Genomic DNA, 25,175 nt, shown 5'->3' on the forward strand with positions numbered 1-25,175 from the left:
ATGTCCCGCAATTTAGCAACAGTGTAAGACGGCATCTTACAATAATCACCGATTGATCTGATTCTGACGTTAAGTTTGGGTTTTAGGGAGGAACGAATGCGCACCGCTGTGAAGGGAAAGAAGTTGCGCAATACGAAACGCAGCTAGTTAATAATAAGTAATAGCTTTACCTCATGTGTTCTTTTGTATAATCCTTAGAAGCCAAAATCGAAATAAAAAAATAAAATGAGCTTAATAAAACGGCCACAGGCCTAAAGTGTAAGCAGATGTTTGAATGTTTAGTTCTCTCTTCTATCATAATTAAACAGGGCTTTCATGTTGCGCGTGCTGAAGCTCCTCCGCGTGAGCGCGATCTCGCTTCTGAATTGCGAATACCAAAAATGCATCAAAGACAAATGTTTGAAAAACAGCTGGCCACTCTGGTGAGAGAGAATTAGCAAGATAATGTGTATATATAGCAATAATAAAAATGTATGTGTGTTTTATTAATTTCTCCAGTACCGATAACAGAACCGTTAACGTCAGAGCTTATCGATACTCCGGTCTTTCATAATTTAGCTCCGGGACCGATTAAATACCGGGTTTCGGTACCCATCTATATGTCTCACACACACACACACACACACACACACACACACACACACACACATTATAATATAATATAATATATACAGTACTTGTCAAAATATTTTTATATGTTTTTAATGAAGTCTCTTATGCACACCAAGGCTACATTTATTCGATCAAAAAACAAACAAACAGTAAAAACATTAATATTGTGAAATATTATTAAAATTTTAAATAACTACGTTCTATTTGATTTTAAAATCTAATTTGTTCCTGTTATGCAAAGCTGAATTTTCAGCATCATTACTCCAGTCTTCAGTGTCACATAATCCTTCAGAAATCATTCTAATATATAAATATTTTGACAATGACCCTTATGTTGGAACCTGACACCACTAGTATAAGTGATGTACGTTTGGTCATATAGTGTATTTCATTTGTAATTCAGTCAGTGACCCCTACATACAGACAGAGTTTAACATCAGACCACTCAAATTAAAGGATTTCGCCAAGCAACACAAGACTTCAATTCCCAATCAGAGTTCAGCAAGCAAGAAGCGCTGCCGTAGGTCATGCAATTCCACTGGGAGAAATGAATATCCTACCGCACATCTCTGGGTCTTCATCAGAGTTGTCTCCGCAGTCGTCCTCACCATCGCACACCCACACATGCAGCTTACACAGGGTGTTGTTGCAAATGAACTCATCGGGGCGACAGAAGAAAGCATCTGAATAAACAACATTAAAGTGGTTTTAAACTGCAACACATGGATATTTTGCTGAATTAAAGATGGTTATGACAACCTGAACGAACACATACATAATGTGTATATACATGGGGCAATCGTGGCCTAATGTTTAGAGAGTCGGACTTGCAACCCAAAGTTCATGGGTTCGAGTCTTAGTACCGGCAGGGATTGTCGGTGGGGGGAGTGAATGACCAGCACTCTCTTTTACCTTCAATACCCATGACTGAGGTGAGACCCTTGAGCAAGACACTGAACCCCCAACTGCTCCCCGGGCACCACAGCAATATGGCTGCCCACTGCTCCGGGTGTGTGTTCACGGTGTGTGTGTGCACATGGGTTAAATGCAGAGCACAAATTCTGAGTATGGTTATCATACATGGCACTCACTCACAAACACTGCTGGTGTCAAAACTATGAAAACTGCCTCAGAAAAGATATATTAATTCACTAGTATCAAAGTCATACATCAACATGAGTGTAATTGCTGGTTAGTTATTGTATTATAAATCATCTTCATACCATGACTACAGTTCTCCTCATCACTGTGATCCACGCAATCGAACACATCATCGCAGCGCCATCGTTTAGGGATGCAGTGAGCATGGTTTTTGCACAGAAACTCATCTTCTCTGCACTCCTTGACACAGTCCATCTGGTGTGAGCACAACAACAAAAGCCTAAACCACTTTCAAGAGGAAGACTTTGCTGCACTGGTGAAAGTACAGAACACTTCTGTTTCCATGGAGTGGAACATGAGTCCGATATACAAGATGTTAAAAAAAATTTAATGTTTTTTTCCCCCCCACATAGGATTTATAGTGGCTGGCTGTATCTTTCTCAATTTTTTCCCCCCAATATATCTACTTGTACATGTCTTTGTTTTTGTTTCACGACTGCACTTGTGCTCAGTTTCTGAGAGAGGAGCACTTGATGTAAGGTGAGAGGGTCTTGCTAGAGGACTGACCTCATCAGAACTGTCCAGACAGTTGTCATGTCCATCACACCTCAGGCTGGCAGACACACATCCTCCACTGGCACACACATACTCGCTTAGCGAACAGGAGGGAAGCACTGCAAAACAGATGATGGCAAAAATCCACTCTCACATACAGATACACACACAACTGATGTGTACAGGAAGAGGGAGGTAAGATGTGTCAGTGGGTAAGCTGAGTCACCCACTTAATCTAATACAACTGTGCATAGTTTTTGTCATGTGACCTTATGAAGTTGTTTTTATGCTGTTGATGCTAAAACCCTGTTTGGCTTTTTTGCATGTCCATGTAAATTTCAATGTAGCAGGCAAAATGATTTTTATGTCAAAACACATTTATCCAGGTCTAAATATATGTATCAAACATGATAAAGAATTATTTAGGTAAAGGTTAGTCATAAATTATTACATTTTCTGAAAATTGTATCTGTGGGGTAAAGGTACCAGATTATGTGGCAACAAATTGTGAGCTTATACTAAAAATAGAAATACTAATATAAAATCTTTAAAATGGTTTTATTAAATTCAGATATTCTACTTAATGTGCAAACAAATAAGATTTTGGAATTGGAATGCGACACATCTTCACTTAATAACCAAAATGCACATAATAAATTATTGAGGCATCTAAATAAGTTCTTAGGTTAAATTAAAAATGTAACTAAGGAGTTAACACACTAGAGAGCTGACTAAGGCACTTGTGTTTATTATGCACAAACTTTCTGAAAAACAACAAAAATTGAGCTACAGCATTTGAACTTACCAGACAATGTAATCATAAAACATTTAAAGCCGAAATGTTTATTTTCTCAGTGTTTACATACCATCTCCCATCCCAGGTTAATGTGCAGTGACAACTATAAATCATTTGTAGGTTTCATTAAATGAAAAGTGCAAACATGTATGGCTCTCTACAGCTATGACAAAATGTTTATTTGAGAATCTCAAGCATTGGCATCTTGGCATGAGTTTGGGGTGGGACTATATGTTTGACGGGGAATGTTTAGGGAAATAATTGGAAAGTGGTGAATGTTTAGTAATGCTAGTGGTGCAGAAATGATACACCTCAGCTTTAAAGACCACAAGATGTAATAAAGTTACCTGTTCCGAGGCAATTTCTCTCATCTTCCCCTGTCTTACAGTCTTCCTGGCCATCGCACAACCATTTACGTGAGATGCAGAGATTGTTGTGGCATTGAAACTGATCCTCTTCACAGTGTGTCTCGCAATCCTTCTGAAAATGCACAAAGCAAGGGGGAGTTTACTTCGGTTTTGGAAATCTAATTTTAAAAATATCTACTGTCTTCATGACCTGCAGATGAAGCCATAAGAGTATGAGGACTGATGTTGTATGAAAACCGAGATTAAACAGCTTTGAGATAAACGGCTCGAAGGGAATGTTTTGGAATATAAGACAGCTGCTGTGTTGTCCCCAAATGACATCTAGCATTCACTGACCTCATCTGAATTATCAGCGCAGTCATAGTCACCATCGCAACGGAAGCGTGCTGAGATACAGTCCCCACTGGCGCAGGCAAAATCCTTATGATTACAGGTCACCGGCTCTGCAGAGAGGAGAGCAGAATAAGACAGCTGAAGCAGCACAGCTACCCTGACCCTGTGAAGCTGCCCACATTGAAAACACTGAAGTAAACCTTCGCAGAGGACAGCAGCAAGGCAGCAAGAGCAAATCAAAAGTGCTAAAGTGGCCTCGCACTTGGACGTGAATTGGCATTGTACCATCTGTTACCAAGGTTCTTGAAAGTTTGCCAAGAACTTAAAAGGAGCTATTTGCAGACTAATCAGCAATTAGAATGTCTAAAAGGGCTGTTCTCGAATATGGCTAATGGCTAGAAAAACATGGGTGGTTAGAAAAGCCTGTTAATATAAACTGTTTGAAATTGGTTGATTTCATAACATAATTTACGAAAAAGGACCATTAAAGCAAAGGCATCCTGGACATTATACATGCTCATTATTTACTCAGACTCCTGTCATTTCAAACCCATATGCTTGTATTTTTTAACAATAATTTTAAAATTAAGAAAAAACAAATGTGCTTATAGTTTTATTCAAAAGTTTGCAGTTTGGATTTTTTTATATTTCTGAAAGAAGTCTCTTATGCTCACCAAGATATTTATTTGATAAAACATACAGTAAAATAATATGATTTGATAATACAAAACATATTTATAATTTTTTTGTTAATTAAAATAACAAACTAATTAAATTTTAAACTTTTTGTCAATAAAAAAAGCCAATTAAAAATTTATTTTTAAAGAGTATTTACATACCATAGATCTCCTCCAGTTTCTTGTTATCATGGGCTGTCAAGTTGCATAAAATTGTTTTTCCCCCCGTTCTTGATTTTTGTCCTTTTTGAAGCTTGACAGCCCATGATAACTACAAACAGTCATATGGAAAGAACATATGGCTTTGGAATTTAAGTAAAAAATGACATTGCATAAAACACAAGTAAATAGTTTATCTTTCTTTATGGCAATGTGGGCAAGATCAGAAGCGACCAGACAAGTGGTAAACAAGCAGACAAAAATAAATCTTCAAATAGTCTGCGAAACTGGCCTCTGAAGATCCCACACAACGTTTCTTGACAGTTAAAACAATTTAGTACAAACACAAGTGTGGAAAAGGCTTTATTGTGCTCCGAGAGATGAGAGCGACTCACTGCAATGCTCCTCATCGGAGTTGTCTCCACAGTCATTCTGGCTGTCACATCTCCAGTGGTCCGGGATGCAGTTGTTATTCTCACAGCGAAATTCATGAGGTCCACAGGTCTTTTCATCTTTTTCATCAGACACAAACAAACACACAGATGAAAATGGCTTCAAAAGTGCATGAAAATTAATGCAGTGCTACCTTATTTCGACACGTAATCATCATTTCCTCAGGGTTCTGGGCCCGGATCTGACACTAAGTTCAAAACATGCCCACACTCAAGAGGCTAACGTACCATAACATGAGATACCTGACTGTGCTGCCGATAGCTTCCATCCTCAATAACCTGAACACTTGACACGTAACATCAAACACTTTGTCACCTGGGCACAATCGTCTACGTCGTCTGAAGGAGCTCATTCTACCTTTCTCCAGAGTGCATGTACTGTTTATGTTATATAACCTAAGAACCTTCTGAGGTGCTAGAGCCAAGATGAATTGTTAATGAACAGACAAGAGGACCACATCATCAGATCAAAACTTTGGTTACAGAAGATCAAGCTACATTCCACCCCCCCCACCCCACCCAAGAAAACAGGCTAAGAGAAGCAAACTGCAAATACTTGCCAGTTTTCATTAGTGTGAAATAATAAAAGAGCATCCTAGAATATCTCCCTTGATAGATTCTTCTGTTTAAATATTCTCTAATGTGGCGCAGGCATAATGATAGAAAGCATCTAAAAGAACATCTAGAGATACTGGCATCTGAGAAAAAAAATACTGAGAATATGGGAGATGTTTCTTAGTTGTAATTGTAGTAGTAATTGACTTTCAAACACTAATGAGTGTCACAAAATAGAAGCCACTGCACACTAATGAATGTTACAACATACAGTAGAAGCCACTGCAAAAGATACAGTCTTCTGAGATAAAACAATGCATATTCATGTGAAGATAGATCTTAAATGTGCATGAATTTCCACTTATTTCTGTGTGATTGTAATTCCCTATATTACCAAAAATGTAAGTATCAATAAAGCTCGTCTGTTATGTTAATTGCACCATTTGACATCAATTGCCAAGATATGGATCTATAATTACTTGCAGGCTGATGTAGATAAAGTGTGTCACATCTGGAAAAATCAATGGAGACATCAGAGGAGCCCGTCACACCTCAATTACAAAAAAGTGACCCTTCTACTGTTCCACTGATGTGTCACTCATTTGGGGGATTACCTGATTTACAGATAATCCATAACAACCTCAGATATGTTCAGTCAATGCAGTCAAACCAATTTTCTCAATTAAATTCTGACAATGTGATTTTCCCCCCTGCAACAGCCGAGCTATTGATTTCATTTCTTTTGTCGACCGATATGGGAAAGCCATGCTCATCATCCCTGCTGGGATGTGTCACAGTTATATATACACCATATATTGAGGATGATTACCTTTAAGACATCCACTTAGAGGCTGTGCCACTGCAAATAAATAATGATTTTCTACAATGATGTGAGAGTAAAAAAAACATCAACATCAGCGTGCAGTATAGGTCTTTAATAAGTCTAATGTTTGAGAGTTAGACCTTCTTTGTCAAAGGAATCTTCTGATGAATCATTAATGAGGTTCAAAAGACTATGGCTCTGATTCAAAACCTAGTGAGCTGCTCACAAACAGTAGGCAGCCTATTGAAGGCATGTTCCAAAAGGCACTTTTATCTTTACCCTTTTACAAAACTTATTTTAGGCTTGTGAAAGTGTAACGTACATACTGTATGTTTAACCAAATTAATTTTATGTACACATCAATACATTTGATAATACTATTATTCCCTTCTGATTTCTGAAGACTGGTCAGAAATAATGAGATTAATTGCAATTAATTTATTATACTGAGGTAAACTTTTATTTAAATTTTTTTTAATAATTATGTGTATTAATTTTATTGAAGACTTCATTACTGTTTAAAAGTTTGGAGTCAGTAAGATTTCTTTTAAAGGATGTAATAATTTTATTTATCAAGGATACATTAAATTGATTAAAAATGACAGTAAAGACTGTTTCAAATATTGTTTTGAATATTGTTTCAAATATTTCAAATAAATGCGGTTATTTTGAACTTTATATTCATCAAAGAATCCTGAAAAATGTATCACTGTTTCTGCAAAAATATTAAGCAGAGCAACATTGATAAAACATATTCGAATGATTTCTGAAGAACCACTGAAGACTGGAGGACTGGCTGCTGAAAATTCAGCTTTGTCATCACAGGAATAAATTACATTTTTAAACATATTAAAATAGAAAACAGTTATTTTAAATTGTAATAATATCACTGTTTTTACGATATTTTTGATCAAATAAATGTAGACTTCTTTCAAAATGTCAACAAATCTTACCAACCCCAAACTTTTGAACTTTTAAAAGAAAAAAAAAACTGTATATAATTTTGTGTTTATTAGAAAATTGCATATTTAGCTTAGATACGTGCTAAAGGAAAACTCTATTGAAATCAACTGTGAGTGAAGTCTCCCGCATGCTTTGTGTGATAAACGTTATTTATATGCAGCCTGGAGTTGCTGCCTAAGAGTGTTCCAAATCTGTCATTTACGAGGTTACAATTCAATCAGGATTCTGTCATAGAAGGCAGCTGCCTATAGAGACATTTAGGTGAATATTTTCAGTATTGATCAAATGAGTGGTGCTAATAAAATGAGGTACACAGCTTGTTTGTTCAATATAGAATATAGAAAAATGCTTGAAACTAAAACCCTCAGAAATTGTTTTGCCAGTGTACTGGCACTTTAAATGTCTGGAGCACATAGCTGAGGAAGAATGCAATATGTGGGGCCACCGCTGATGTGCCATTGTCAAACTAAATCAGGCATTCAGGCAACAAAACAGGCCCAAGGGAATTGTTACAAGCCACAGCTAATAAAAGCCGAGTGGTTCATGATTAAAGCTGGCCTCACTCCATCAGAGAGAGAGAAGACTGTGGGAGCATACAGAATTGACATTAGCCCCAATCAGACTTTCAGAAGGGTCTGCACGTGTGGCTGACTGAGGCTCTGATTTGTGAGTAATAACTGCAGCTCACTCACCACAATTGGCCTCATCAGAGCCGTCAGCACAGTCTGGGTCTTCATCGCACACCCAGAGCTTTGAGATGCAATGCATGGTGGCCTTGCACTGGAACTGGTCTGGAGAACATGTGCTCTCAGCTGGAACATTAAGGCAGACAGAAAATAGCAGGTTATTTACAAGGCCAGTGAAAAGCTATTGTAATAAGGCAGACAGAAAATAGCAGGTTATTTACAAGGCCAGTGAAAAGCTATTGTAAGAATTTGAAAAAAAAAAAAAAAAACCTTCCAAAACTTCTGGTACTACATATGACTGTGATTCAATAAAGTAAGAATATATGTGGCATCTTCACTTTCTTTACATTATGACAAGGTCTTCTGCAATTTATCACCCAAGAAATGAGGAAATGACAGCCTAGAAATGTTAGTCAAGGCTGGTTGTAAGAAGGTCAAATGGGAAGTGTTATATGGCATTTCTTCAGCTACAAGCAATTTTATTTTGCAGAGGTTTTTTTTTTTTTTTACTATGACTAAAAGATCTCAATTTATTTTATTTGTTGTATGAAGGTCAAATGCCTTGGAAATTCTTTAAAAATGCCTAAATCATATACTTTTTGCCATTTTTAAATGCATTTTATGCATAGACTTTACCGTTTTACTGTCTCATGCCAGGACTTCAATAGAAACACTCAAAAATATGAATATATTCAAAAATAATATATATATATTTTTTAAAACTACTATAATTTTATAACTATAATATAATATAATAATATATTATATAAATTATATAACTATAATCTCACAAACGCCAAAGCAAATGTAAACCATTTCAATATTTACTGCATAAAATTGACCTCAGTTCCCTCATTTGTGACCTTGACCAACAATTTCAAATTAGTGTTTTAGGTTATCAGGCTGGCAAACTTATCACAGTGAAGTTATGCACACTTAAAATATGAAGGTAACTCCATCTCAAATCTCAAGGTAACTCAAGGTCAAGGAAAAATATATATATTTTTTAAAATCAGATATAAATATGTTTATGTTGCGCACATATATTAAAATTAATCTTAGCAAGACAAAATGTCTGCCATTTTAAACTTTAGTTCCACCACAGTCATTTCCAAATGAAATGTGGTGAAAATGTCCATGACGCTTCAGGGAGGGAAAAAAAAAGACAAAAATGACAGAATTCTTCTGTGACGCATGTTCACTTTTTGGTAAAATTTAGTTTGAGTTTGAAAAGTATTCAAGAGATTTATTTTCTAAAAGCTTATACACATTTCCACTCCAGGTGACTTTATTTTTCACTGACAAGTATTGCTACCTTTCCCAGGAAAGGGCCTTTTCTTTTAGAATACCTAATAAGCACCTGGCTATCCTTTTAGCTCCAAAACCAGCAGACTCGTTTAGTGGGATAAAAGCCACATTTGAGATCTGTCAGTCTGGATCATTAAATTCAAAGGGGAAAAGTCAAATTTGGCAGAGTTCGAACAATTCTGTCACAACACCCTTTAGTTTACGAGAATGAGGCCCATTATTGTCGGTGGTTAATGGAGGGAGCAGAAAGTGTCATGGCGTAGCTTACGGCAGTCTGTCTCATCCTCGCCATCCCCGCAGTCGTCCTGGCCGTTGCAGCGAAGATTTAATGGTATACACTTCTGCTTTCGGGTGCACTTGAACTGGCCTGACAGACAGATGTATGTATCTGCAAATGGGGGGAGACATTACAGTGAGAAAAACATCATGCTGGATCAATGCAGTACGATCATCCATATTCCATTTCAGAAGGGATCATTCAGAGTCGGGATGCAATAAGAATAAAACTGAGATGATTGCAGAAACAATATTATTTGTGTTAAAAGCACTAAACGTCTTGAATCTTAAATCGGTGTTGGTCCAATACATCCCGATTACGATCGTTAAATGACAAAACACCCTCTACTCTTTTCTAATACTTCTAAAGTGGATATCGATCGTTTGATACCAGCAAGAGTCTGTATAATTGAACATTCAGAGACAGCTGTGCTAAAGAAGATTTGTTGCTGATGAAAATTCCAGGCAGATTTTTCGTGCTCGTGCCCGCCACATACTTCACAGGAACTGAATTCTACAAGGGAGTCCTGATAGCCTCACACAGAGAGAAAAGGCTACGGATCTGTCGATAAGAACACGGCATTTTAGATCAGCTTTGGTGTCTATTATTTTGCTCACCACAGTTGGCCTCATCGGAGTTGTCCCCGCAGTCATTCTCTCCATCGCAGATGAAGGGAGGTAAGGCGCAAAGGCCAGTGCCACACTGAAAACGCCCAGGCTGGCATTTGAATTCCGCTGCAAAAATGATGATTAACAGTGAACTCCAAAGGATTCAAAACAATTAGCACATAGGTGTGTGTTTTTAAACTCGAGCTGCGTGAGGTTGCCTGAAATGGGAGAGTCAACCCACGTTCCATTATTTCTCTAAAAGCACTTCTACGATATTTAATGCCCCCTGCCCTTTATCAAACAACAGAGGTTCCACCTATTAACAGCAACCATTGGCAGCCTGTCATTTTCTGTTTGTACTGCTCAAGTGAATCACCAAGCAACAAAGTGAATCTAAAAACAAGCTCACTAAGAAACAAAAATGAAAGAACAAAAGTTCCTCCTTTTGCATGACGTAAAGGTCAGCCTACCGTGAAGCTGTGAACCAGTTCATCGTCACACTGTATAACAACACTGGCATGTGGTAATATCAGGGCTCATTTTAACTGGTGGGAATGCCAGCTTTAGAAATGACAAAATTTGCCACTCTCCACTTGTTTGGAAAATAACCACTGCATTTTGTTTTGCTACGCCGCATTGCGATACTGTCGATGACTGTGTAAAACAATGACTCTAAAGTTGCAGTTTAACTGAAGTAGTAACAAATCTTTTCTTCCATATTGTGATATATAACTGAGTTAAACGGATTATTGAAAATAAAAAATTTAGGTTATTGACTGGATGAAGGCAGATCTCGGGGCTCGACAATGCGAGCATTTCACTCGCATATGTGACTAAAATTAGAAGTGTGCAAACTGTAAGATGTAGTTAGGAGCACATATGTGAGTAAAAAAGTCCCCGTAGGTTCTTAAAAATTCTTAAATATCTTAAATCGCATAACAACCATCTTAATTATAATTTTAAGAGTTCTTAAATTTGTGGATGGAAAAACAAGTTGTAGCAATACAGCCTAATGTGATAACTAAACTTGAAAAGCACTTTGATTTAACTGAATAAATGTAATGTAAAATAAAAGTTAAAATGCATGCTCTTCAGGCTCGCCATTTCAGAGGGGTTCGCAATCAATGAATAGTTAAATTTTTCCTTGGAAAAAGGAAGCGTCAAGTCCTGAGTCTGAATATGAGTTTGCAGTCAACTGTAAGAGAAAGGAGCAGGGTTTATGTTATAAATATACATGCATGGATGACTTGTTCACAATAAGATCAATAACAAGCATTTAAAAAAAAAAAACATAATTTCCATTTCATGCTGACTTTAAGACCAAGCAGAAGCTTCTGCCAAGCAGTTGTTTTGAATGAATGCGCAAACTGTAATCCAACATGGCTTGTGCTCATCTTCTAGTCTTGCCTTTCAGCAAATCAGAACATCACATAATGCAATTAATATTCATGACCCAAGTTAGGGTGCTGAGCAGCTTACATGGAACCATCTACTGTGAACAACAAAAGAAAAGCAAAGTTGTCTAGCAAAAAACAGCATTTTTGTAATCAGTATTGTCACGTGGCCTTCTTATTAAACCTGTATGACAAAAACACAAAACTGCTGACATTTCTGGAAAAATTTGCTTTAAAGCCGTTCTCATATGAGTGTAACCGTGGCAACTAGGCATATAAAACCGAGTTATACTTGTAAAGAGAGGCTGATGAGATTTATAATGTGCCCCACGCACTTTTTGAATTGTTCTTAAAACCCCTGGTTACGACACTGCATGAATATTACAAACTGTTCAAAACAAAAACAACAGTGCAGGCAGTGTAGGTTGGGTAAAATGGGAAGTCAAGCGCTCACGACAATCGGCAGGCTCATCAGACCCATCACCGCAGTCATCTACCGTATCGCATTTCCACCAGAATGGGATGCACTCATCCGTTCCACAGCGGAACTGCAAAACAAGTCCACCGCATCAAAAAAGGTCAATCAGTTATGGGTAACACAAACTGGAACAATCATTGCAGTTCTGACTAATGACTTGGAATCATCATTTTGGCATACAGACCTGGCTGGCTGTGCAGTTGGACAGGCATGTCTTGTTATCGGCGGCCAAATAGAAGTTAGTTGGGCAGGCGCACTTGTGACCTCCACCAGGAGAGAGTAAGCACAAGTGACTACAGCCTCCATTGGCCACTTGACACTGGTGTTTGGGGACTGTAAAAAGGGGATAGAAATGGCTTGTGATTAGGTAATATTAAAAGAATATTTATGCAGCTCTTGCCATATTGTATAAGACCTGAAAAGGACAATAACACATCATAAAGGCCCTGCAAAAGTGTCCATACTGCATATGTAATACATTAAAATATATATAAGTATAAAATAAACACACACACACACACACACACACACACACACATATATATATACATACACCATGATTACCACAAAATTGTTAAGCAGGACAACTGCTATCAAAACAGAGAATAAGAAAAGTTTTTTGAGCACCAAATCAGCATATTAGAATTATCTAAAGGATATATTAAAATAGATCCTTAATATAATAAATATTAAAACAGAAAATAGTTATTTTTAATTGTAATAATTTTTCACAATATTACTGTTAAAAAAACATTTTAAAAAATCTTACTGACCCCAAACTTTTGAATAATATAATATAATATAATATAATATAATATAATATAATTGTTTTATTAAATTATATACTTTACATTTCATTTTAAATTGATAAGTTGAATGGAGCAAATGCACTTCAATCCAGATCTTCCAGACCAAGATTTAAGTCTCTATAAATAGCAAGAGCTGTGTAGGAGTGAGTAAATAATGACAGCATTTTCATTTTTGGACAAACCAAGTATAAAATTAATTTAATATTTATGTTAAACAGTCTCTACCTTCAGGCTGGCGCAGCGGGTGGTAGACAATGACAGATTTAATGGCTTGCCATGAATTCAAAAGCTCGACAGCATTAGAACCGGTGGTCTTATGAGCTCGACGGAGAGATTTGGACTTCCCGTCAGTCCAATAAATGAAGTCCTCGAACAGCGTGAGTCCCATCACACCCTGGATGTGGTCATGAGGAACTGAGGTAGAGAGTATCACACCAGGTTCCATCATTAAAGTTGCATTACTGCATAAGTAAATGATTTCCTCAGTCATTATCCTACAACTTTCAAATGTACTGTTCTCTAGTCTAACTTTTGTGAATGTACTGTAAGTACAATGACAGATCTTTAATGTTTTACTTTTACCTTTTTTGCATATTCTGTACATACAGTATATACACAGAAGATTGTGGCCTTGAATTATTATACTGTTGAAAGGCTTTATTGTGGTTTCTTTTATTCAATTCTGCCTTGTTATGGTCCACTAATCCAATAGATGAGAGAAAAAAAACAAAAAACAGAACAGAACAAAATTACGACTCATTTTGTACCCCGGTGCCTCTGAGAACCATCCATAGTTGCAAAGAATATGTGATTATCATCAGCCCAGTAGATTCTCTTGTTTGTGTAGTCAATGGTTAGAGCTGAGGGGCTGTAGATTTCTTTGTTCACAATAACGCCCTGGCCTTGGCCATCCATGCCAACTCGACCGACGTGAGGATTTTCACAGCAGTCAATCCAGAACACAAACCTGAGGAAGAGAGAGTGACCCTCATTCGCTCATCACAGCTTTTTAAAGCAGAGATTAGCTATTCCCATTGTTCTAGGGGTCTATGCATTCGTTCTTTTTCTTGTGACAAAATAAAGTCTCCCTGGACTGATGGTGCAGAAGTAGAAATTATATTGTGAAAAATTGAAAAGGAAGCAGTTGTACCCGGTTTGAGCATCCAGAGCAAGGTCTGTTGGGTTCTTCAGGCCAGAGCTCACTAAGACGGTGGGGTATAAACCATTAGATTTGGACACGTCCAGCGTCTTTCTCTCCACGTCGCACCAGTACAAGTTCTTCCCAATCCAGTCCACAGCCAGTGCACTTGGCACAGCTGTTCGGTGAACAATCTAATAAAGCAAATAAGTGCCATTCAGATCAGTCACTATAATCTTATCACATAATACTTTAATGAGCAAGTAGGATAATGGGAGTGGTTGTGTTATGAAAATAAGAAAACAGGTCATTAAAGTAATAGTTCAGACAAAAATTGAAAATTCCGCCATTATTTACTCAATTTCATGTTGTTCCAAACCAGTAAGATTTTCTTTTGTCAGTAGAACACAAAAGTAGAAATTGTGTAATCAGGGACGCTTTGCTCTTTTTTAAGCAATTACATTAAAGAGGACCTTGTGCTTTCAAGCTTCAAAACAGGAAGCAAATCACCATAAAGTAGTCCAAAATGCACTATACTGTATTTGTCCTCTGAAGTTAGCTTTGTTTGAGGAACAGGCTGAAATTTAATAATCTATAGTCAGTGAGTTGGACTTGAGAACCAGATAAGTCATGAACGAATCATTCTGACCAGTATGAATTGGATAGTGATTGACTTAAAAGATAAAAATCAAAAGAATTATTCATTCACAATGGATGACTCCTCCTTTTGTGTTCAACATAAGAAAGCAAGTAATTCAGGTTCAGAATGAGAGAATAAATAATTACAGAATAATCATTTCTGAATAAACCATTCTTATAAATGAGTTATTCTGTCTGTTTGCTATAGTGCCTGAAGCTGATATTGCATTGCAAACTGATAAAACACAAACTTTGCTGTCCCAACATAGGCTGTCACTGCAGGACATGATACACTTTGAGATCTTCTCTATCATCATCATCATCATCTGACAAGGCATATGTAGCCGTGCCAATTTACAAGATCGCCCCTTCAGCAGTAATTTCAGCAAAACTGAGCTTGAAAAATTCTCTGAAATGTCAATGATTGAGGAACATTTCCCCAATCAGGAAAGTGTCTCCAGATGAGAGGACGAGAGGAAACATTAATATTCCGAGTGGGAAAGAGAGAGCTTCTGGTATTCTAGTGATCTAGTCAAGCTCTGATTTGAAGGATCACCTTGTGTGGAAATGAAGGCTAACTCGTTTAAAATGTCAACATTTGAATACATCACAAAATCACATGACGAATGATTCTCAGAATAGCTGCAATTTATATGTGTACATGATATCCAAAATCATCTTTTAGACATTATTGAAAGGTTTTAGTTATGGCATGTGTCCTAAACGATGACTACCAACTTAGATTTCATTATTCACATAACACAGAGCCAAAATATATCACTTATATAATTGACCGCTACATGCAGCATGCTAACTAATGAGGCCATACAGCATATCAACTTTGGCCCATCATATATTAATAGACAAATTCCCTTATTGAATCACACCAAAGGCATTGCCTGAGGCATCATGCCAAACGTGCTCCAATGCAGGAGTTAATCATTACATTACAGTGATCAAACCCATGGTGCACTGCTCCCAGAATCCAAACATTTATAGGGGCTGTCTTATAACTTGCTCCTCACTTCCATTTATCAATTGTGCAAAATAATGCAACTTAAGTCTGTAAACAAATGCTGATTATGTGGTAATAAATATGCAGGCTACACCTCCAGCATTGAAAAACATCTGTAACTCTATTCCCTATTCATAGAGATCATGCCAAGGGTTTGCAATAAATAATTTGTAATAAACAATTATTATTCAATTAATGCAATTCAGTAATTCAATTATTACTTCAATGCAGTACATCTGACTTGGGGAACTTCTTGCAGACAATATATATTGTGTAAAAATTAACAGGCAGCACACACATATGTATACTTGTATACTTTAAGTACGTATATAGTAAGTTAAAATATTAAATACCAGCAGTACTCAAATGTACCAGCAACATAATAAGGGGGATTTTCAAGGTAGTCAGGAATGGATATATATTTTATTATATTCTCTCAAATTTACTTGTATAGCACTTTTCACAATATGCATCGTCTCAAAGCAGCTTCACAAAAATTGTACTGTTGTGTGTTAATAATGCTTTAGTCCTTTACAATAGAGCAAGTATTAGGGATGGGTGATATGACAATATAATATGATGATACAAGTAATCCTCAGGATTTTAGATGAAGCTATATATATATATATATATATATAATGTATGTATGTGTATATATATATATATATATATATATGTTTTAATGCAAATTAGATTGGATGCAGCAGCTGAAAAGTTTGATGGTCGGGAGTAATTAAGGTAAAAGAGGGATTTAGATTTAGACATTTTCAAAAACTACAACGAACGACTCGTTTGGACTACAACGCATATTTTCCGGGATTTGTGATATCCCACATCCTGCTAAACTTTTATTGATGCACAATTGAAAGCATCGTATGGTAACTGCACTGTCTCAGACCAAATGGCCCTCCAACAGGTTGTTAAAATGGCCCAACACATCACTGGTGTTCAGCTACTCTCCATCAAAGACACTTACCTCAAACGCTGCCTACGAAGGGTGAGAAGCATTATCAAAAATACCTCTCACCCCAGCCACGGACTGTTTACTCTTCTCTAATCTGGGAGATGTTATAGTAGTCTTTGCTGATAGAACCAGCATACTCAGGAACAGTTTCTTCCCCTCAGCTGTCAGCCTACTAAACTATATATATATATATATATATATTTATTTATTTATTTATATATTAGGGCTATTAAAAAAAATTTGAATTTCGAATATTTGTCGTATTTAAAATCCACATTCGAATGCAAAACCGTTGCATTCGAATTTTAGGTGTGCGTTAAGGAGGCAGCCTTATCAGTGGCGCACGAGATGCAATGACGATATAAGTGTCACTGCATTATAATGTTTTTGTTAACCTATCCAGTTGAAGCCACTAGAGGCGGCGCTGCTGCATTGTTAATTACAAATATTGCGGGAACAGAGAACATCAATGCGGAGAAGATCTTGTTTACGTCAAAACTGAAACCAAGCCGTTCACACAGAAAGCCATGTAAAATTAATGCAAGTTCAACTTTAGTGTTATCTTATGCTTTGAATAAACGTGCATTAGTAATATTTTGCTCGATGCGCTCTCTTTGTGGCCTCAGGAGAGAAGCCAAAAGCTTTTCTTCACCCTAACTGAAATTATGCATTTTAAATTGGAATATAATTCGAATTTTGATAATATTTAAGTAAAAAATTCTAATTTAGTTTTTCAGCCATTTTGACAGCCCTAATATATATACAGCATCATCTACTATTATTGTTGCCGACCATATATATATATATTTTACAAATACCTTCAAATATAAATATAAATATAAAAAATATAAACATACACACATGGTCAGAATTGTTGGTAATCTTGGTAAATATGATCAAAGAAGGCTATGAAAATAAATCTGCATTGTTAATCCTTTTGATCTTTTATTTAAAAAATGCACAAAAATCGAACCTTTCATTGGAGAATTAGAATTTAAAATGGGGGGAAATATCATTATGAAATAAATGTTTTTCTCTAATACACATTGGACACAATTAACGATACGCTTTTATTCAATACTTTTTGAAACCTCCATTTGCCAAAATAGTAATGCCTCCTATATATCTCCTATAATGCCTGATGAGGTTAGAGAACACCTGACAAGAGATCATAATCCTTAAAGAGTCTTTGGCCACTCAAACTCTCCCTCTCACCGTGCATTAGGACGATATAGACACATGTTCTCTTCCAGGCAGATTCAAAAAATTTTCTGTTGATTGGAACTTCTTAATCATTGCCCTGATGGTGGAAATGGGGATTTTCACTGCTCTAGCTCTTTTCTTAAAGCCACTTTCTAATTTGTGAAGCTCAATTATCTTTTGCTGCACATCAGAAATATATTCTTTGGTTTTTCTCATTGTGATGGGTTATTAATTTAGAATTTGGCCTTTGTTTTCCCTCCTATTTATATTTCTGTGAAACAGGAAGCCATGGCTGGATAATTTCATGTTCATAATCACCCTGGCGTGCTCAGAATTGTGAATATGAATGGGAATATATTTCAGATATATTTTACTCATAAGAATTTCTAGGGGTACCAGTAATTGTGTCCAACGTGTATTTGAGAAAAAAACATTTATTTCATAATGATATTTCCCCGCATTTTAAATTCTTATTATCCAATGAAAGGTTAGATTTTTGTGATTTTTTTAAATAAAAGATCAAAAGGATTAACAATGCAAAGCCTTCTTTGATCATATTTACCAAGGGTTCCAACAATTCTGACCACGTGTGTACGGTCGGCGACCATATCAGTGCAATCATTTTCAACCAAATTCTTTAATATAATTAATTTTCAAACACAGTAGGATCAGAAAAAAAATGTACAAAAGCTGTTCCTTGGGTGACACCCTTTCACCATTGTACCTTATTTACCCCTAAAGGGTGCATTTAAGTACCTTAAAGGCATATATTAGTACTCAAAGTGCCTATATAGTTGCTCAAATGGCACATATTTGTTCCTTTTAAAAAGGTACTGCCCCAGTGACAGCTTTTGTACTTTTTTTCTGAGAGTGTACATGTGCTGATGGTCCTAGTTCGCTTTCCAGAGGAATCATGAAAAATTATTGTGCAGGTTGACTAGAGGTCCTTCATAAACATTTTTTTTTCTGAGACACTGTTTAGAATAATAATTTGAATATTAAGTCAAAGTCAGTTTTGTGTAATGTCTCTCCAACATACTAGGAGAAGAAAGTACTGCGTTAATTAATAAAATCATCAATTAAATTGTTCTTCCACAATGGAGCTGCATCATTATATCCCCAGCTAATGATGGGCAAAGGTCTCCTACCCAATCTAAACATATTGTACCAGCTTGCATTGTCTCTATTTCCAAAATCCTGAAGATTACACCCACGAATGCTAATGAATTTCAAATGGCTTTAGCTTGTGCTGAGCAGGGGTGATAAATCAGGAGGGGGCAACACTGTGTAATGAAGCCAAATGAGGCTCTTGGCCCCTGCAATGAAGCTAATGAGATGGGGAAAAGCGTTGCTCAGCAGGTACACGGCAGAGATGTGCATCTAAGCGCTCACCATGTGACCTTAATGAGTCCCTGAAATAATGCTAAAATTAGCATTTATATTTATGGCAGTATGGCTACAGATGTCTAATATTCAGATGTTGACTTTAGACCTCTTCATCGCATCCCTGTTGCTAGCATGGCATATAATGGTTACTTCAGACCTATTAGCATTGTTGTCAGTCCTTCATGACCCATAATAATTATTAAGAGAAATGAGAACTCAGATGTACCTTGAGGTCGCTGCCGTTAAGGCGAATTCTGTTTATCCTCCGGCCGCTGGGTCTGCTTGAGTCAATCCAGTAAATGAACTCCTTCTTGTAGTCAAAATCCAAGCTGATTATGTTGTTAAGGCCCTACGGAAGTGAGAAGGAAACAGAACATAGAGGTAATAGAGGTGAATTAAGTAACCAAATGAGATGGACTGCACAACAAATGTGACTGTTAGCACAGTCAGCATGATGTATTAGCTAGGTAAAGGCCACAGTCAGCACACATAGATCAACTATGCAGAACAAAAAAGAATGAAATGTTATGCCTTGTTCTGCTATTCAGTTAGCTGGAGGGCTTAATTAGCCACTTCCGCATACGCTTATCTCGACAGGATCTGGCAAGGATGTACTAGACATGAAACATGCAGAGAATACATTTCTTTTGATGTCTCTTCATCGTATTGATTTTGGAAGAGGACGCAGTGTGTGATGGATGCATGTGGATGCTGGCTTCAGAATCCAGGGAAGCAGTTCAGAGAGCCTTCAGAGGCAACGCTGAGGATACATTTGTTACTGTCATGTTCACATCAGGCTGCTGTCACTCATTCTACCACTCACTAGCCCCCCTGCCTTTGCCCACTTCACCACGGCTGCTAAGATCGGGCGACGGGCATGATGACAGATGAAGAAAAGCTCTGATACCCCCATCAGATCATCAGCACTGTGAGACCCAAAAAGACCTTTAAACTTATCTTGTGGCAAGAACCTCCAGCCTTATCTTAAGGCCACAAACAAGTTATGTTTTATGTGACATCAGTTAAAACATACAAGAGAAATCTATTAGAGGTCATGAGCATTTATGGTAAGGCAGTAAGGTATAGAGTAGGGGTCGGCAACCTACGGCACGCGTGCCAGCAGTGGCACGCAGAGGGATAATAGTTGGCACACGAGCAATATGGATAACTACTGACGTAAATTTTGAGGTAATAACTTCTCATAGTCACACAGCCTGTTAGGAGCTATAAATACTATTAAAGTGTGAGAATTAACTTGTGCTAGTCTACGGATGCGTGCGCAACCGCTGCACATACTAGGCATTTCAGATCAATGCCTCAGAGGTCTAACAGCGATCGTCAATGTCAAAATGACTGAGATGGCCAATCAAATCAAAGTAGGCGGGGTTTGCTGTTCACAGCAGCAGAGCGCAAAGCGTCAGTTTAACGTTAAAGAGAGCGAAGTAAGATGAAGCTGCAAACCAATTAATATTAGTCAACTTTTAAGATACGTTTTACGATATAAATGACCGACAGCTATATCCAGTGATGCAAACTACTCTAATTTTTTTCTCACAAATATGGCCATTTTGAGAGAGAGAGAGATATGTAAATTGCCTGCATCTGTGTGTCTCTACAAACAGTGAAGCTGAGTTTAGTTAATTAAAAAACAGCGATTTCACCCCCCTCGTTGCTGAGAAATATAATGTAGCGATTCAGAATCGATTAATAAAAGTAAGTTGGCAGCGCTGACAACAAGTTTATGAGCTTCTGAATGTTACTTTTTGCACAGCGCGATCTCAGATCTATGTGTGCGAGTGGTGTGATATAGAACGGTAATTAAACTGAACGGTTTTAATGCATTGGCCTTGTCACACATACACATACACACACACATACAGTGGTGTTCAGTATGGTCACACTGTATATCTGTTATTCAAGAAACTTTTGAAAAGTTAAAAAAACTATTTATGAAAAAATCTTCAGAAACAATTTGTATAAAAAGCAAATAGGCTTAATGTGTTTTTATCGTATCATTTAAAAATGTGTATGTACTGTATAAATACAGAATGCATTAAAAAAGGGGAGGGGGGGTGGCTGTTGTCACAGTGGTTAACCAGAAAAATAAAAAATGTCACGCCATGCCGAAAAGGTTGCCGACCCCTGGTATAGAGGAAACATTATCTATAACTATTATATCTTGCCAAAATGGTTAGTTTCTACCTGAGAAAAATTGCCTTAATTAAACTTATTAAAAATGATTCAATATTAATAGGAGTTACAGTGTTGGTTTTATCATAGTAAACTAAGTTGAAGAACCTTGCTTGATGTTTTTGAAAAAAAGTCTCTTATGTTCACCAAGGCAGCATTCATCAAAAATAAATAAATACATAAATAAAAAAACAGAAAAATAAAAAACAACAACGAAATACAATAAAAACAGTAATCATTATTACAATTTAAAATACCTGTTTTCTATCTGAATTATGATTTTTTTTTTAAATGTAATTTAATACTATGAAGGCAAAACTGAATTTTTGGCAGCCATTACTCCAGTCTTCAGGTTTCAAATTCCTCCAAAAAAATAAAATAAAAAAAATCAGTCTACCATGCTAAAAAAAAAAGCTTTTTTTTTAAACATTTTTAATTAATGTTGTCAATCAATCAGTTGTGCTGCTTAATATTTTGGGGAAAACTTAAAAACCTTCTATTCTGATGAATAGGCAATTCAAAAGAACAGCATTGATTAAAAAAAATAATAAACTTTTGTAACATTGTAAAACTCTTTACTGAAACTTTTGATCAATTTAGCACAGTTAGCACAGCATACAAATATAAATTATAACTAAATTTGTAAGTTAACTAGCCCATAAAAAGTAATATGAACTGCACATTAGCAATAGTATAGGTTAGCAGTTAATATAGCAATATTGTTATTTTCCCTAGCAGAAGTTAGATGATAAATAATAAGCAGGATAATGTACAGTCAGCCAGTCATTACTGCAAAATAAACTCATTCAGGGTGATAAAAGTGGGCTTCTAATGACCAGGTGACTACATTTTCTCTTACTTACTGTACTGGCTATGCTTCAAACTGAAGGGACATTCAATGCTTTAATTAAGGATACTGTATGGCAGCTGGATAAATAGCTAACTAGCATTCCACAGAGCAAACGAGATCATGCACTATGCTACTATGAGGTCAACAAGACCTCCATTGTCGGGAAGAGGCCACAGGGGCCACTCATATTTAAGTGCGAAAGCTTTCTTTCCTTCACTCTTATTAAACAAAATGGAATAAATGAAATTGAATGATTGCTGATGAGACTACTCCATAAAGGGGAGAGTTTTCCGAGAGCCCTATAGAAATTCCCCTGGATGACAGCCTCAATTGGTATGAATAATGTAATGAGCGCAGAATTGAGGAAACTCACATTTCACTAAGAATAATCATTTCGATGGTAATGACTAGGCCTCTAATGACACCATCTGTGGATAATAGCACAGGGAAACTCAACGTGTTACACTAGGCCAATCAGAAATGGCAGTTATATATAACGTCAAAATGACATTTCATAGAGCCATTCATAATGTGTGCCAAATTTGTTGTATCAGACAAGCTCTTGAATATGCAAAAGAAAAAAAAAATACGGTTTCACTTTATTTTGGTCCCTTTAACACATTCTGTGGACTATAGGTAAAGTTGCACCTACATGTCTACTAACTCTCATTAGAGGGTTAGGTAGGGTAAGGGTTAGAATAAGTTGACATGTACTTGCAAAATTACTTATAGTCAGTAGAATGTCTGTTGGGAGACAATCACAATAAAGAGTTAGCAGATATTAAGCATAAAGTCTACTAATACTCTAATGTGAGTTAGTAGACATGTAGGTGCAACGTTATTTATTGTTATTTAACAGAATGTTCAAAAGGGACCATCAAAATAAAGTGTTACCAAAATTACTTTTCATCTTTGCAAACAAAGTACCACCTGTGATGTAGAACCTCAAAATAAAGGCTAAAATTTGTAATGGTCAACTGAAATGGATATTTTAATAGCCAAAGACCAGGCTGATGATCAATGTAATGGTGACATACTACACTCTAAAAAATGCTGGGTTGTTTCAACCCAACTTTGGGTCAAATATGGACTAACCCAGCTGTTGGGTTAAAAATTTAATTTAAAAATTTAACCCAACAGCTGGGTTAGTCCATATTTGACCCAAAGTTGGGTTGAAACAAGCCAGTCATTACTGCAAAATAAACTCATTCAGGGTGATAAAAGTGGGCTTCTAATGACCAGGTGACTACATTTTCTCTTACTTACTGTACTGGCTATGCTTCAAACTGAAGGGACATTCAATGCTTTAATTAAGGATACTGTATGGCAGCTGGATAAATAGCTAACTAGCATTCCACAGAGCAAACGAGATCATGCACTATGCTACTATGAGGTCAACAAGACCTCCATTGTCGGGAAGAGGCCACAGGGGCCACTCATATTTAAGTGCGAAAGCTTTCTTTCCTTCACTCTTATTAAACAAAATGGAATAAATGAAATTGAATGATTGCTGATGAGACTACTCCATAAAGGGGAGAGTTTTCCGAGAGCCCTATAGAAATTCCCCTGGATGACAGCCTCAATTGGTATGAATAATGTAATGAGCGCAGAATTGAGGAAACTCACATTTCACTAAGAATAATCATTTCGATGGTAATGACTAGGCCTCTAATGACACCATCTGTGGATAATAGCACAGGGAAACTCAACGTGTTACACTAGGCCAATCAGAAATGGCAGTTATATATAACGTCAAAATGACATTTCATAGAGCCATTCATAATGTGTGCCAAATTTGTTGTATCAGACAAGCTCTTGAATATGCAAAAGAAAAAAAAAATACGGTTTCACTTTATTTTGGTCCCTTTAACACATTCTGTGGACTATAGGTAAAGTTGCACCTACATGTCTACTAACTCTCATTAGAGGGTTAGGTAGGGTAAGGGTTAGAATAAGTTGACATGTACTTGCAAAATTACTTATAGTCAGTAGAATGTCTGTTGGGAGACCATCACAATAAAGAGTTAGCAGATATTAAGCATAAAGTCTACTAATACTCTAATGTGAGTTAGTAGACATGTAGGTGCAACGTTATTTATTGTTATTTAACAGAATGTTCAAAAGGGACCATCAAAATAAAGTGTTACCAAAATTACTTTTCATCTTTGCAAACAAAGTACCACCTGTGATGTAGAACCTCAAAATAAAGGCTAAAATTTGTAATGGTCAACTGAAATGGATATTTTAATAGCCAAAGACCAGGCTGATGATCAATGTAATGGTGACATACTACACTCTAAAAAATGCTGGGTTGTTTCAACCCAACTTTGGGTCAAATATGGACTAACCCAGCTGTTGGGTTAAATTTTTAAATTAAATTTTTAACCCAAAAGTTGGGTTAGTCCATATTTGACCCAAAGTTGGGTTGAAACAGCCCAGCATTTTTTTTTGAGTGTATATAGGAAATACTATTAGTGACAGCAAAATGAAATAACTGCTGAAATAAAATTAACACTTATTTTACTTAAGATTTAATCTTGGCTTATCCTGTAGAATTCACATTATTGTTCATTTCGGGTGTAGAATATATTTTTGTTTAATTTTTGATTATTTGTAACTGGTTTTTTAACTAATTTTTATTTGTTATTTAGAACTATTTTGGACTATTTTTGCTTGTCAGAATATGTATAATATTTAATGTCAAAGTGTCAAAAAGTTAATTCATTAATGTTAACTGGTATAATCTCAAAATTAATTGGCTTTGCTGACATTAATTAGCTTAACTGACATTAAATGTAAAATGTATACAGTACTCCTCACTTTCAAGACCAGCAAC

General features: G+C 36.4%; 1 protein-coding gene across 1 annotated transcript in view; it reads right to left on the bottom strand.

The window, feature by feature from the left end:
• Positions 1 to 25,175, bottom strand: part of LOC107714450 (low-density lipoprotein receptor-related protein 1B-like) — a 309,159-nt gene that overhangs the window by 20,486 nt on the left and 263,498 nt on the right. Inside the window, exons 57-71 of the mRNA XM_016520289.1 lie at positions 19,526 to 19,648; positions 14,105 to 14,286; positions 13,722 to 13,921; positions 13,180 to 13,368; positions 12,330 to 12,478; positions 12,122 to 12,215; positions 10,283 to 10,399; positions 9,657 to 9,776; positions 8,087 to 8,206; positions 4,997 to 5,113; positions 3,769 to 3,875; positions 3,412 to 3,544; positions 2,281 to 2,387; positions 1,836 to 1,968; positions 1,173 to 1,295 (exon numbers count right to left, since the gene is read on the bottom strand). Coding sequence (XP_016375775.1) covers positions 1,173 to 1,295; positions 1,836 to 1,968; positions 2,281 to 2,387; positions 3,412 to 3,544; positions 3,769 to 3,875; positions 4,997 to 5,113; positions 8,087 to 8,206; positions 9,657 to 9,776; positions 10,283 to 10,399; positions 12,122 to 12,215; positions 12,330 to 12,478; positions 13,180 to 13,368; positions 13,722 to 13,921; positions 14,105 to 14,286; positions 19,526 to 19,648 — 2,014 coding nt within the window. The remainder of the gene's footprint in view (positions 1 to 1,172; positions 1,296 to 1,835; positions 1,969 to 2,280; positions 2,388 to 3,411; positions 3,545 to 3,768; positions 3,876 to 4,996; positions 5,114 to 8,086; positions 8,207 to 9,656; positions 9,777 to 10,282; positions 10,400 to 12,121; positions 12,216 to 12,329; positions 12,479 to 13,179; positions 13,369 to 13,721; positions 13,922 to 14,104; positions 14,287 to 19,525; positions 19,649 to 25,175) is intronic.

Source organism: Sinocyclocheilus rhinocerous, unplaced genomic scaffold, assembly GCF_001515625.1.
Source record: "Sinocyclocheilus rhinocerous isolate Xijiao unplaced genomic scaffold, SAMN03320098_v1.1 scaffold12, whole genome shotgun sequence".
NCBI lineage: Eukaryota > Metazoa > Chordata > Actinopteri > Cypriniformes > Cyprinidae > Sinocyclocheilus > Sinocyclocheilus rhinocerous.